The sequence below is a fragment of the Lynx rufus genome, unplaced genomic scaffold (assembly GCF_022079265.1).
Source record: "Lynx rufus isolate CCGP_SWC_20201006 ecotype Redwood Valley unplaced genomic scaffold, mLynRuf1.p SCAF_4, whole genome shotgun sequence".
Taxonomy (NCBI): Eukaryota; Metazoa; Chordata; class Mammalia; order Carnivora; family Felidae; genus Lynx; species Lynx rufus.
Window position 1 is genome coordinate 56,669,016 of NW_025814856.1, and position 13,041 is coordinate 56,682,056.

A 13,041-nucleotide genomic window follows, 5' to 3' on the forward strand; every position below is an offset into this window, starting at 1 on the left:
AAGTAGGTTCTCCAAAGCCCAATTAAAAGTAACTGAAACAATTAAGACTTTTAAAAAAATCTCTCCCATAATAAGAAGTCCCGCAGTGGGAGGTCCAGGACTCTCAGCAGCTGAAAGATATCAGAGCTCTTGTTCAACTACTCCATAATTCTCTCAGCCATTTCCTCATGGTCACAAGATGGCTGCCAGTGTTTCAAACATATCCACACGACAAAGTCCAAAGGCAAGAAGGAAGGGCATTTTCTTTCCTGATTTACTTTTAGTAAGGGATAAAAATCCATTCCAGAGGCTCCCCAGAAGATTTTTCCTTTAGCCTCCTTGGCTAAAATTAGATTGCAGCCTGTGCCTTAGATGCAAGGGACACTGGGACAGGGAGTGTCTGTCATGGAAGTCTGACTCTAACATCCTGGCTGTTGGGTAGAGAGCCAGTAAGGTCAACCACATGGTCTTCTTCAGGCACATCATAGCTCACCTGTGCAGAGTAAGCAGTGGCAGAGGGTGGGTCCACATCCCACACTGCCAGCAGGAAGCTGGCCAAGCCCCCTCCTCCCTCTCAGCACCTGTGTCTTCTCCCCTGCCCACAGGTCAGAGGGCACCCAGCTCCCAATCTCCTCACAAGGCAGCCCAGAGCCAGAAGCCAAGAGTGGTGAACCTGAGGAAAGTGGGACCAGAAGCCCAGACACCTCTCCAGAGGGAGCCTGGCAGTCAGACAGCAGCTCCGGGAACAGACCCCTGGACGAAGGTTTGTCGCTGCACACAGTGCTCGCTGGGCTCAGCCATGGGCAGGTGCGGAGGGGCCGCTGGGTGCCATCTTTCCAGTTCATCTTCAGAGCCCCTTGCCTGCCCCTGACTCGGGCACCAGGACGTGTTAATGACCGTGACCATAATGATACCACACACGCGCACGCATATATACATGCACACATACACAACACACATACACACAGCACCAGGAAATCCCGAGGACGAGAAACAAACCGTCAATATTGGGAACATGATTCACGCAACCAAAACGTCATGGATCAGTCACCTCAACCCTGGTTCTGTTTGGTCCGGGACAGTTTCTTTTTTTTCTTTTTTAACATTTATTTATTTTTGAGAGAGAGAGAGAGAGAGCGTGAGCGGGGAAGGGGCAGGGCGAGAGGGAGACACAGAATCCAAAGCAGGCTCCAGGCTGTCAGCACAGAGCCCGACGTGGGGCTTGAACTCACGAACCATGAGATCGTGACCTAAGCCCAAGTCAGACACCCAACCGATTGAGCCACCCAGGCGCTCTGGTCCAGGACAGTTTCTATTGAAACAAAACGGAAGGGCCCTGAGCCCACCCAGCTGGGTCAGTCAGGCTGGAGAGACGGGTGTCCCAAGTCAGGATACCTGAATCAGTGGTTCCCAAACCTGCCAGGTGGCCCGGATCACAGATGCCCAGGCCCACCTCAGATCTGCTGCTTCTGATTCTCCTCTCCCTCTATGGGGGGGGGGAAGGTATGCACAGCTTTGCTGCTCAGGATACTGTCTATCTGCGAGGGTCAGGCCATTGTCACTGTCAAACTGGCTCGAGTTAGATGGAAGGTACGGTGCGGGGAATTAATTAAAAAGTCCAAGTAGGCTTTGGGCACAGCCGAGATGTCAGCAGAACTGCACCCCTTGCTGCCTTGCCTTCGTGGACCCATCGTGCAGAAGGCGCTCCCCTCTTACTGACCAGACAGCCCCCAGGAGCTCCAGACCCACACCTTCCAACTCCCAGGCCAGGGGAATGCAGGCCCTTCTCTTCCCTGGAAGTCTGAATCAGATTTTGGCCTGACTGTCCTCGGCCCGCCCTGGGTCCGCTGCCCTGGCTGACCCAGTCCCGTGGCCGTCTAGTCTGCACTCTGCCTGGCCAGGCTGGACATCTGTGTCCCCGGGGCTGGGGTGGAGCGGGGAGGAAAGGGAGGGCTCCCCTGGAGAGATATTCGGGGGCTGTCCCCCCCCCCCGGAGACAGAGCCTGATGTTGGGTGACGGGACCCCAGGAGGCCACAACCAACCCCGGGGTTTCTGATGCACAGCCAGACTGGGGGACACCAACCAGACACAGCCATGCTGGGGATCACACAGAGTCACGCGTATGACTGCTCTTCCTCTGCATCCCCTGCCCCCCCCCCCGAGTGTCAAAGGCATGCAGCCCCCTGCGAGCTGAAAACCTGTTCAACCTGGTGTGTGTGCCAGCAGACCCCAGCCCCCGCCCCACGGCTTTCCTGGCTGGGATGGCCATATCCTCAAATGGGAATAATAACTGCATCTCTGAGGGCATGGACAGGTCCTGGCTGGTTGTGTCATCTTAGAAAGCGGAGAAGAAAAAGGGCTTCTCTCTCTCAGGGTCCCTGGGTAGAACGTCAGGGAGGGGCTCTGGGTGGCCGGCTCGGCTCCTGGTGGAGCCTTGGTGGCTTCCCCCTGGGGCGGGCTGCCTGGTTCCCTCCCTCTGTCCCTTGTCCCCGCATCCCGTGTTTCTCCAGCAGTGGACGGGCAGCTGTTCCGCTCAGTGGAAGGCCAGGCCGCCTCCGACGAAGAAGAAGAGGAGGCCGAGAAGTGGCAGGAAGAGCAGAGGTCACTGGCCAAGGTCAAGATGCTGCTGGCTCGCCTCTCCAGCTGCAGGAGTGGGTATGTGTGCCGCGGGGGGCGGCGGGGGGGCGCGAGAGGCCCAGAGCCCCTTCACACAGTGACAGAGCTTGAGCTTGGGAGGCTGACAGGCCTGATTCTGTCCCCTAGTCCATAGGAGGGAAGTGATCAGATGCCCCGCCCCCCACCCCCGGCATGTGCGGGGATGAAATGAGGGGACTGGCAAAGGCACACTTTGTGGGGAGCTTTAATGACCGTTGGTGTCTTCTCAGTCCCCTGGCCGCTATCCCAGGACATGGCCCACAGCTCCATGTAATTCCAGGACATACCAGACCCTTCCTTACCCGGTCGCTCCTGCGAGAAGTAGCGTTTACGGTGCCCTCCTCCAGCCTGGCCCAGGTCAGGGGCCTTCTGACTCCCCAACTTATGTAATCCTCACGACCCCTAGAGGGGAGAAAGACCCAGATGCCTGGGGCACCTCAGACAAGTCTCCTGACTCCTCTGAGCCTCAGCTTCCTCGTCTCTAAGGCAGGCAAGAGGTTTGTGAAGATTTGTTGTCAAGGCTATAAAATGCCTAACAGGTGCCTGACCGCAGTAGGTACGCCACCAAGGGGCAGCGCTGATGTTTATTATTATATTGTATAGTGCTGTCAGCTTTCCAGGACTATTGTCACCACCAACCCTTAAGTCAACAACAAGCATTTATTAAGCATCTACTTCGTGCCAGACAAATCTGGAGGCTCTGAGAGAACGGCAATAAACAAGACAGCAGCCCTCCTCTCCTGGAGCCCCTATTCTAGTGAGTGGTGACAAGTAGGAGGAAAATAAGGTGAAGCAGCAGAAGAGGGAGGGGCGAGGAGATGCCAGGAAGGCCACTCTAAGAAGGTGCTATTGGAGCAAAGACCTGAAGGAAATGAGGGAAGAGCATTCCAGGAAGAGGGAACAAGTGCAAAGGCCCTGAGGCATGTTGGAGGGGCAGTGAGGAGGTTTCTGTGGCTAGAGCACAGTGAGTGAAGATGGATGAGAGGGAGGCCAGGGAGATCAGAGGGGCACATTGGGTGAGGCCTTTGGCTTTTCCTCTCAGTCAGATGGGGAGCCATGGGAGGGGTACTGACCAGGGGGTGCCATGGCCTGGCTTTTAGACTCAGTGGCAACACCCACTTTCTGAGGCTGGAGCAGACTCTGGAAAGCAGCCCCACAATGCTGGTGCTCTCCTTTGCTGCAGGTGTGATGAACAGACAGCCAAGAAGCTCGTGACTTACTTCGGCCACTTTGGCAGTGCTGACCATGCCTGTACCCTGGGGGAGCTGGAGACTCGCATCGCCGTGCTGGTGGAGCAGCTGGGGACCCAGGGCTGCAGTGAGAAGACCCTGGGGACACCTGGGGAGGAGGTCAGCTGAGCCCCAGAGGTCGAGGTCTGGACCAATGCTAAAGTCTCTCATAGCTGGAAGAACCCTGAGGGATGTCAGCCAAGTCCTGTGCCCTGTTCACAGATGGGTAAACCAAGACTCAAAGAGATGTGCCTTCCTTTGTCGTAGATTTAACGAAGAATATTTTGGTTGCAAGTTAAAGGAACCGTCTCAGAACAGCTTGCGTGCAGAATAGGTATTTATTAGAATATGGAGCTGGCAAGAACAGCCGAGGAGATGAGCGTCAGAAACAGCTCGATCCAGCGACTCAGACCAGATTGTTGCCACCTATCTGCTCTGTGTTTCTCTTGGCGCTGGCCTCATTCGCCCTACTTCAGAAAGGCTTCCTCCGTATGGTGGGGAAAGGGACCAGAGACAGCTCCAGCCTCCCACTGGCCCACCTAAGAAAACCCAGGGGGATAAGAGCCCAATATACTAAACCTCAGGGAAGAACACCAACCGGCCCAGCCTCGGTCATGTGAGTGTCCCTGGGCCAGTCCCTGTGGTAGCCGGGCAAGATTCAGTGATTAGCAGCTCCATCAAAGTCAGATGAGGGGGAGGAGGGACACTGCCCCCCAGGAGAGTTATGGAGGGTAAGGGAGGGATATACACCAACAGCCAATGGCAAGGTGTCTCCGTTTCAATGAGACCGCTTGGCCTTTTTTCTCATCTCTCCACTCCGAGCAGCTTCTCCATCCCACAGTAGTCAAGTGTGGAGTGCTACTGAGAGTCGCCATTGCATTAAGCCCCAGCACATTGCGCTTTTGCAAACTGTCGTTTTGATAGAAGATCGTTTTATATTTATATACCTGAAATTCTAAACCCATTCTGTCTTTGACGTTGGACTGATGCAGTTCCACAAGGCATAGCCACCACCCCTTTTCTAAGTAAATTTCCAGGAAGTGGGGATCAGGAGAGTTACTGAGGCACACAAGCTGTGTCCCCAAGCCCACCTTCCAGGCCCGTCTGCAGGAGGCATAGGCACCACGCCTTCTCTGTCCTGCCCAAAGCCCAAAGAGGACTCAGAGTGTCCAAGGGCACCACGTCTTCGGCTGCTTCTCTTTCCCTCCATCAGTGCTAAGAACAGGGACCACCTTACTCCTGGCATCCCTGCTTTAGAAGGCAGATAGCCGTGTGACACTTTATGACTGCCTGGCATCTGCCCCCTAGTGGGTATCCCAGTGGATACCCACGGTCTCGGTGCTCCCCTGGCCAAGTGTGAGTCACTGGCCCAATAAGGCCCCTCTCCTGAGGCCTTTCATCTTGAGAGAGATGGGAGAGTTGCTGGAAAGTGTTCTTCTCAGCTCTGGCCCCTGGACAAGAGGCCTGAGACCGTGCTACCGTCTCAGCCCCCACTGCTGCCCCATCCCTGAGCTTCTCCAGCCACCGGTCTGTTCTGGGAATGACCCATAGCCCACTAGTGAATTTTTTTTTCTGTTTAAGCTAGCCAGAAAGGTTCTGTTGCTTGCAACCAAAAAAAATTTTTTTTAATTTAAATTAATATATATATATGTATATATATTTGAAAAGAAAGCATATGGATAGAGAAGGGAAAATGAAGTTCTCCACTAGAAAACAAAATATGCATATTCTTGCATTAACCCAATACACTGTGTGACCTTAGGCCAGACATGCAGCCTCTCTGGGCTGGGGGGCGGGGGGGATGGGCAGAGGGGGCCAGATGACCTCTGAGAAAGGGTCAAGGCAAGCTGTGGGTCCTGCCCAGAGACAGCACAGTGAATGTGGGCGCTGAGTCCCCGTTGGTCCCCGCAGGCAGAGCTGCAGCGGAAGGTGGAAGAGAATGAGCAGCTGAGGCTGGAGCTGCAGATGGTGGAGACAGAGAGGGTGCGGCTGTCCCTGCTGGAGGAGAAGCTGGTAGACGTGGTGCAGCTCCTGCAAAGGCTCCGGGACCTGGTAGGCTCACAAGAGGTGGCCCACCCAGGGCAACGAGAGGGGCTCTCAGAAGGGGGCACTGGCCTATGTCGGGCACCTGGCTCCGAGCTTTCCTCACATTAGGCAGGTGTTATCTCCACTTTCCAGATGCAGAAAAGGAGGCTCAGGGAAGGTAATTAAAAACAAAAGGAGGCTCTCTAATTTATTCTATAAAGCTAACCTAACTTTGATTTCAAAACTACAGAAGGTGGGGCGCCTGGGTGGCGCAGTCGGTTAAGCGTCCGACTTCAGCCAGGTCACGATCTCGCGGTCCGTGAGTTCGAGCCCCGCGTCAGGCTCTGGGGTGATGGCTCAGAGCCTGGAGCCTGTTTCTGATTCTGTGTCTCCCTCTCTCTCTGCCCCTCCCCCGTTCATGCTCTGTCTCTCTCTGTCCCAAAAATAAATAAACGTTGAAAAAAAAAAATTAAAAAAAAAAAAAAACTACAGAAGGATGAATATAAGAAAGGAAAATCATAGGGGAGCCTGGGTAGCTTAGTTGGTTAAGCATCCGACTTTGGCTCAGGTCATGATTTCAGTTTGTGGGTTCGGGCCCCGCATCGGGCTTTGTGCTGATAGCTCAGAGCCTGGAGCCTGCTTCAGATTCCGTGTCTTCTTCTCTTTCTGCCCCTTCCCCATTCACACTTTGTCTCTCTCTTCTTCAAAAATAAATAAACATTAAAAAAAAAGAAAGAAGAACAGTAAGGACCCTCCTTTACCAGATAAGGAGTCTCAGCCAACTATGTCTCACAAACCTCACAGATATTGGTTAAATGTTAGAAGGAATCCTTCTGAAGTCAGAATCAAGACCAGCATGCCTGTCCTCACTGTCTGTATTCCAGCTAGATGTTCTAGCCAATGGGATAAGACAAGAAAAAAAAAAAAAAAGAAAAGGTGTAAGGATTAGACAAGAAGACATTAAGCTATCAGTAATTATATATCATATTCATCTACACAGAAATACCCAAGAGAATCCATAAGCAAAATATTGTAATTTCTTGGCAAGGTGAATGATAAAATATCAGAGTACAGACATCAAGCGTGTTCCTAAATAGCATCAGCAAACTATTTTAAAAAAATATTTTTTTTTGAGGGGTGCCTGGGTGGCTCTGTCAGTTAAACATCCAACTTTGGCTCAGGTCACAATCTCATGGTTTGTGGGTTCGAGCCCCGCATCAGGATCTCTGCTGTCAGCACAGAGCCTGCTTCAGAGTCTCTGTCCCCACTTCTCTCTGCCTCTCCCCCAACTCATGTTCTCTCTCTCTCTCTCTCTCTCTCAAAAATAAACATTTAAATTTTTTTTTCTTGAGAGACAATTAACTTAGGATTACAGCCGCTGTAAGGTGAAAGTGGGATCTGAACCCGGCTTGCCTGAGTTTTAAGCAGGCTCTTACCTGTGCACCAGACTGCCTAGGATACAGAACCAGCAAGGCCCAGGCCAGATTAGCACAGCCTGGGAGAAGAGCTGAGGGGCAGCCAGCACCAGCAGGCAACTTCTGGCCATGCAGCCTGTGGGTAAATGCTGGTTCTTCTGCCTCCCTGCTGGGTGGCTATGGCCGAATGTCTCATTCTTTCTCAGCACTGCTTTTTTCACCCATTAAAAGGAGCCTAATAATATAAGCTGTTGCAAAAGTTACATGAGACCTTGCATAGAAATGCTCTTATTCATGTGTATTTCCCAAGTGCCTACTTCTCCTTGGGCACATGAGTGGTAATCCACAAATATGTGATCTTTGATGGAATGGGTCCCGCATACCACTCGATCCACCCACCAAAAGTCTCTGAGAAGCCCAGCAAGCAGTGTTGCCAGCCTATGGCCAGGGGGCCAGGGAGGGAGGGGGGTAGTGACTCTCTGTGCCCTAGGGAGCCATACAGAAGCCCGTAGGGGCCACCAAGTCCGACCCGCTGAACGAGGACACAGCAGCCACAGTGCAGTCCAGCCCTGTCTCTATTTCTTTTTCAGAACATATCGAAAAGAGCCCTGGGGAAGATTTTGCTGAACACACTGGATGCTTGCAAGGACCCCACACATGGTAGGAGATCTCTCCTATCTTTCAGACCCTGGACAGCATCTGATGGTGGCCTGACTCAGCACTGTCTGTCCTGAGTGTCTTGTCTGCAAAATTCCACTGTCATTACCACCCTGAAAGTACATAGTCAGGAACAGTTCAAAATGCTATTTGACAAGAGCAGGGGAACAGAAGTCCTGGGGAGAAGAGCCCAGCAGAAGCCAGCAGGGCCAAAACCCCCAAGGGAACTGGGCAGGGTTCCCTGCTCTCAGTTCAGTCGGCAGGCTGACTATGGGCCAGGCTCTGGAGAGGCACCTCACATGGTTTTAACCCCCTGCGTCATGACAGCAGCCCACTGAAGAAGGTTCTGTTATTGTGCCCATTCCACAGATGGAGAGACTGAAGCACAGAGAGGCCAAGTGCCAGCTGCACCCAAAGCCTTAGGTCTCTCCTTTAAGCACTGAGCTACATGGTTGCCATTTTTAGATAAAGTTCGGGGGCAGTAGGATTACATCAGGGCCAGATTGTGTCTCGTGAAATCAAGACGAGCCAGGCCAAGCTCTCTCCTCAAAGGGCCTCACGCTAATGGGATGACCAACTGGTCATAAGCCTTTGCTCGCTAGCTTCACAGGGCATTGCTGGGCAAGGCTTGGGTATGTCTAGCACCCGGAATGGCCCCTGGAATCGAGAGGGAGGTCAGAAATTATGTGCTAGGAGCCGGCTTCTCTGGGGTCCTCAGTGGGAGTGAGACAAGAGAGGGCTGGAGAGGGCCCCAGAAAGAAAAGTGGCTCTGTGGGCCATGGTGAGCAAACTGACGTGCCCTCCCTGTCTACTCTTCCCTTCCAGAGGGGAGATCTGGACCCTCGGCCATCCTGGACGCCCTGCACACGGCTTTGGCTGGCTGTGGGCTCTTGCGGAGAGAGCCCTCGGCGCCAGCCTCCACGGCTCCTGCACTCGCCAACCCCCTCCTCATCTCCTGCTGAGGCCACTGGCCCAACCTGTGGGCACCTGGGTCAGCCCGACCTCCATCAGACCAGCCTCCATGTCAGCCTGACCAGCAGGCTGGAGACCCAGACTCCTTGTGAGACTGGACTTAACCCCAGAGCCTCCCACGACAGAGCCTGACAGACATCCTTTCCTTTCGTTCCTCACAGATTCCCTTGCGTTCCTGCTGCCAGAGTTCACATTCAAACCCTGGGGCTGCTGGATCAGCCCATACCTGCTGCTGCTTCCCCTGCCCTCAGTGCAGAGTTGCCTACATTCATGCACAAACCAGCCCAGAATCCCCTCCCTGGACTCCTGGAGTCTTTTCCCCTTCCAGCACTGCCCCCTTCCTGCCACCCATGTGCCTGATGCAGGCACACTGTGCCCAACCTCCAGGCCACACAGGCTGGGGAAAAATAAGGAGGGGGTGATCACTGCAGGCTTCCAGGTAGAGGCTGCCCTTGAACTAGCTCTAGAAGAGAGGCAGGATTTCGATGGACAGAGAGGGGAGAGAAGGACATTAAATGCTAATGTGAGAAAACAGCAAGAGCAAAGAGTGGGGCCAGAAAGGGCCCCCATTAGTACAGTACCTGGAATACCTCTTTCACAAGCATGCAGTGGGTACTGGGTTTCATGCGGTCACAGGAGAGAGTAAGACAAGCTGCCCATTCTCACCTACCTTAACATCTCATAGGAGAGAAAGATACGTTGGCAAATAGCGCAACATGCATGAAATCAGCGCTAAATCAAGGTAAAATAGTTACTCAGCAGTCCAGCCTAGAGGGGTTCATCCGAGCCAAGGAGGGCAGATGCACCACAGAGGGGAATGGCAGGGGTGAGGGCAGGTGCCTGGGGGGACAGTGGCAAGGTCGGGGGTGGGGGAACCCAATAGCAGATGAGGACCCGGGACTTACTTCCACAGGCGATCAGGAGCCACTGGAGGATTCTGAGCTGCCCCATGGAGCATGGATGGAGAGGAGGGAAGAAGAGGCAGCTGCAGGTCCGTGGGAGGAAGGCGGCACCAGCAGCTTGGGGCCAAAGCTACAGGGACACAGAAGGGGATCATGGGAGAAGGAGGACCAAGGGGTACCCAGGGGGAGCCTGGGAGCAGCGGACACTCCGGGGCAGGGCAACAGGGACTGGGGACAATGACCGACCTCCTCTCTGACCTCAGACACTCAGCACCTTGGATGGGGCCAGAAGGCATCAGGGAGCCACTGCAGGCTCCTAAGCAGGGTGACACAGGCCCCAACCCAGTTTCTCTATGGTTCCTCTGGGAATGGAAGGAAAGAGACCAAGGCCAGTGGCCATTCCAGGGGGCCACCTCACCCCTGGTACTGTCAGATGAGCCAGGCTTTTTTGAGAAGGCCCCTAGGGCTCTTCAGGGGCCAGTGGGCAGGGAAGAGCCTTGAGGAGGCTGGTCTGAGCCCTGAGGAGGGGGCTGCCCCCAGCTTGTTCCTCTTGGCTCAGCCTGAGCCCACCAGGCCCACCTCCCCCAGCTGTGCTGCTAAGGACTGCATGACCTAGGTGAGCCTCACCTGTGCCCCGCCCAGTGAGAAGGGCCAGCTGTTCCGTATCCTGACCATGGCAGCAAGCACAGGACGCTACACGTGTGTTAAGATTCACAGACCTGGAAGCTGTCCTCAAAAAAGTCAACTTGACCGTTATGTTACTGAAACCCAAGAGCCACCGGAAGACACATTCCTACAGTGCCTCCAGGTCTAGCCACCTGAAATCTGCAGACAGAGGCACAGAGGGCTCTCATAGGCTATAGTCACAGTAAGCTTCATCCTCGGGATGTCCCTCATTAAAATCTGCTCTTACCAACTGCCCGGCCATCCGTGGTTCATCGCCACACTTGTATGCCCCTCAGCTCATTGGAGGCAAGTTGAGGTGGATTAGGATGGAGAAGTGCCCAGAGAGGGTGAGCTACCCGGTAAATCAGCATCCAAGCCTGGAGCAGGCCTGTTTTCGGCCCGTATCTCATGTACTTTCTACCACAGCCAGCTGTCTCTGGCTAGGAAACTCTGGGCTCGCTAAGGTTTGGGGTCTGGATTAGTTAGGGTACAGGCTAAATTGCCTTGATAAAGAGACCCCAAAATACTCTGGGTCCAAGAGGATAGAACTTTACTTCCCTGCTGTAAGAATCCAAAGGTGCGTGGTCCTGGTTGGCAAAGTAGCTCTGCTCTATGTGGTCACCCACGGACCCAGGTCCCTTCCACTTTGTGGCTCTGCCATTCCGTAGAGTGATGTCCTCCCTTGCACGGTGGAGGCCAATTCGTCAGAATTGTATCTGCCTTCCAACCCATAGGAAGGAGGAGAGGGGAAGGGAAGGAAAGGTTCTCTGGCTCACAAGGTTTCTACTTACACCCCACTGGCCATGCCTAGCTGCAAGGGAAGCTGGGAGATGTAGTCTGTGGCTGGGCAACCATGTGCCCAGTTTCCAGTCCAGCATGTAAGGAGCTTGGGAGTCATCAGCCCACCCTAATGACAAGTAAAAAGCTGAACAAGCTGGAAATTCAACAAATCCTCTTAAATCCACGAACGTCACAGGACAAAGGCTGCCCCCCAAATTGGAGAGACAGACTGCCGAATGCAGAGAATCACAACTTGCCAAAGCAGAAGCCACCTTCTCAGGAACCGGTACCAGAATAGGAAAAGCTCAACTGTGATTGACAAATTGGTGGAGGCTCAGTGTGGACAAGTATGAGAGTTAAAAACTCCAGGGTGACCCAGTCACGGAAGGGGTGGAGTACCACACCTTTGTGAGCTTTACCTCCTGAAGCTCTACCAGGTCCTCACAGTGAAACTCAGAGAGGAAAAAAACCTGCTTCTCACAGTAGAAGGAAGTAACCATGTTGAAATATGCCAGAACACTTTGTTTTTCTTAACAAGGCCCTTAAGAGAAACTATTTTGTCAGAGCTTAACTTATTGGAGTTTTATCAGAGCCTATATTAATTTTAGACAGAGCAGACTTCAGAAAAGGAAAAATGTTGAGGCATTATGTAATGCCTCTTTTTATAATGATGATAAAGGGTCAGTTCTCCAAGAAGACATAACAATCCTTAATGTATATGCGCCTAACAACAGTGTCAAAATATATAAGGCAAAAACCAGTAGAACTACAAGTTGAAATGGATGGATCCACTATTATATATGGAGACTTCAACTCCCCTTTAACAGAAATGGGCAGATCCAGCAGGTATAAAATCAGTAAGGACACAGTTGAACTCAATAGTACCATCAACCAACTGGATCTAATTGATACCTATGGAGGACTTCATCCAGAAAATACAGAATGCACATTTTTCTCAAGATCACATGGAATATTCACCAAGATATACCATATTCTGGGTCATAAAACACACCCTCACAATTTCCAATGTGTTCTGTATGCTCTCAGACCAAAATAGAATTAAACTAGAAATCAATCAACAAAAGTAGGTGGAAAATCTCTGAATATGTAGAAATTAAACAACATACTCCTAAATAACATGTAGGTGAAAGAACAAATCTCAAGGAGACTTAAAAATGCTTTGAACTAAATGAAAAATAAAATCTACCAAAATTTGTGGGATGCAGTGATTACAGGGAAGTTTATAGCACTGATGCATATAATGGAAAAGAAAAAGATGTAAAATCAAAAACCTAAGCTTCCACCTAGGAAACTAGAAGAATAAGAGCAAATTAAGTCAAAAATAAGCAGAAGAAATAATTTTAAAAATTAGAGCAGAAATCAATGAAATTGAAAATGAGAAAACAATAAAGAAAAACAATGAAACCAAAAGCTGGTTCTTTGACAAGGTGAATAGATTCAATAATCCTCTAGCCAGGCTAATTGAGAAAAATAGGAGAAGACACATATTGCTAATATCAGACATGAATGAGGATGTATCACGATGGATCCCATGAACATTAGAAGGATAATAAAGCAATGTTATGAAAAACTTGAAGTCCCCAAATCTGATTACCTAGATGAAACGGCCCAATTCCTTGAAAGACACAATCGGCCAACACACAAGAAGAAATCTGAACAGGCCTGTATCTACTAAAAAGGTTGAATCAGGGGCATCTGACTGGCTCAGTCAGTAGAGCATGTGACTCTTGATTTTGGGG

At 51.8% G+C, this 13,041-nt stretch overlaps 1 protein-coding gene across 1 annotated transcript; it reads left to right on the plus strand.

Moving 5' to 3' along the window:
- Positions 1–456: 456 nt before the first annotated feature.
- LOC124523212 (EF-hand and coiled-coil domain-containing protein 1-like) lies at positions 457–9,753 on the plus strand. Its single transcript, XM_047095057.1, has 6 exons — positions 457–742; positions 2,494–2,635; positions 3,819–3,984; positions 5,776–5,916; positions 7,895–7,964; positions 8,787–9,753. The coding sequence occupies exons 2-6, from the start codon at positions 2,601–2,603 to the stop codon at positions 8,921–8,923; spliced, it is 549 nt and encodes a 182-aa protein (XP_046951013.1). The 5' UTR covers positions 457–742; positions 2,494–2,600; the 3' UTR covers positions 8,924–9,753.
- Positions 9,754–13,041: the final 3,288 nt, after the last annotated feature.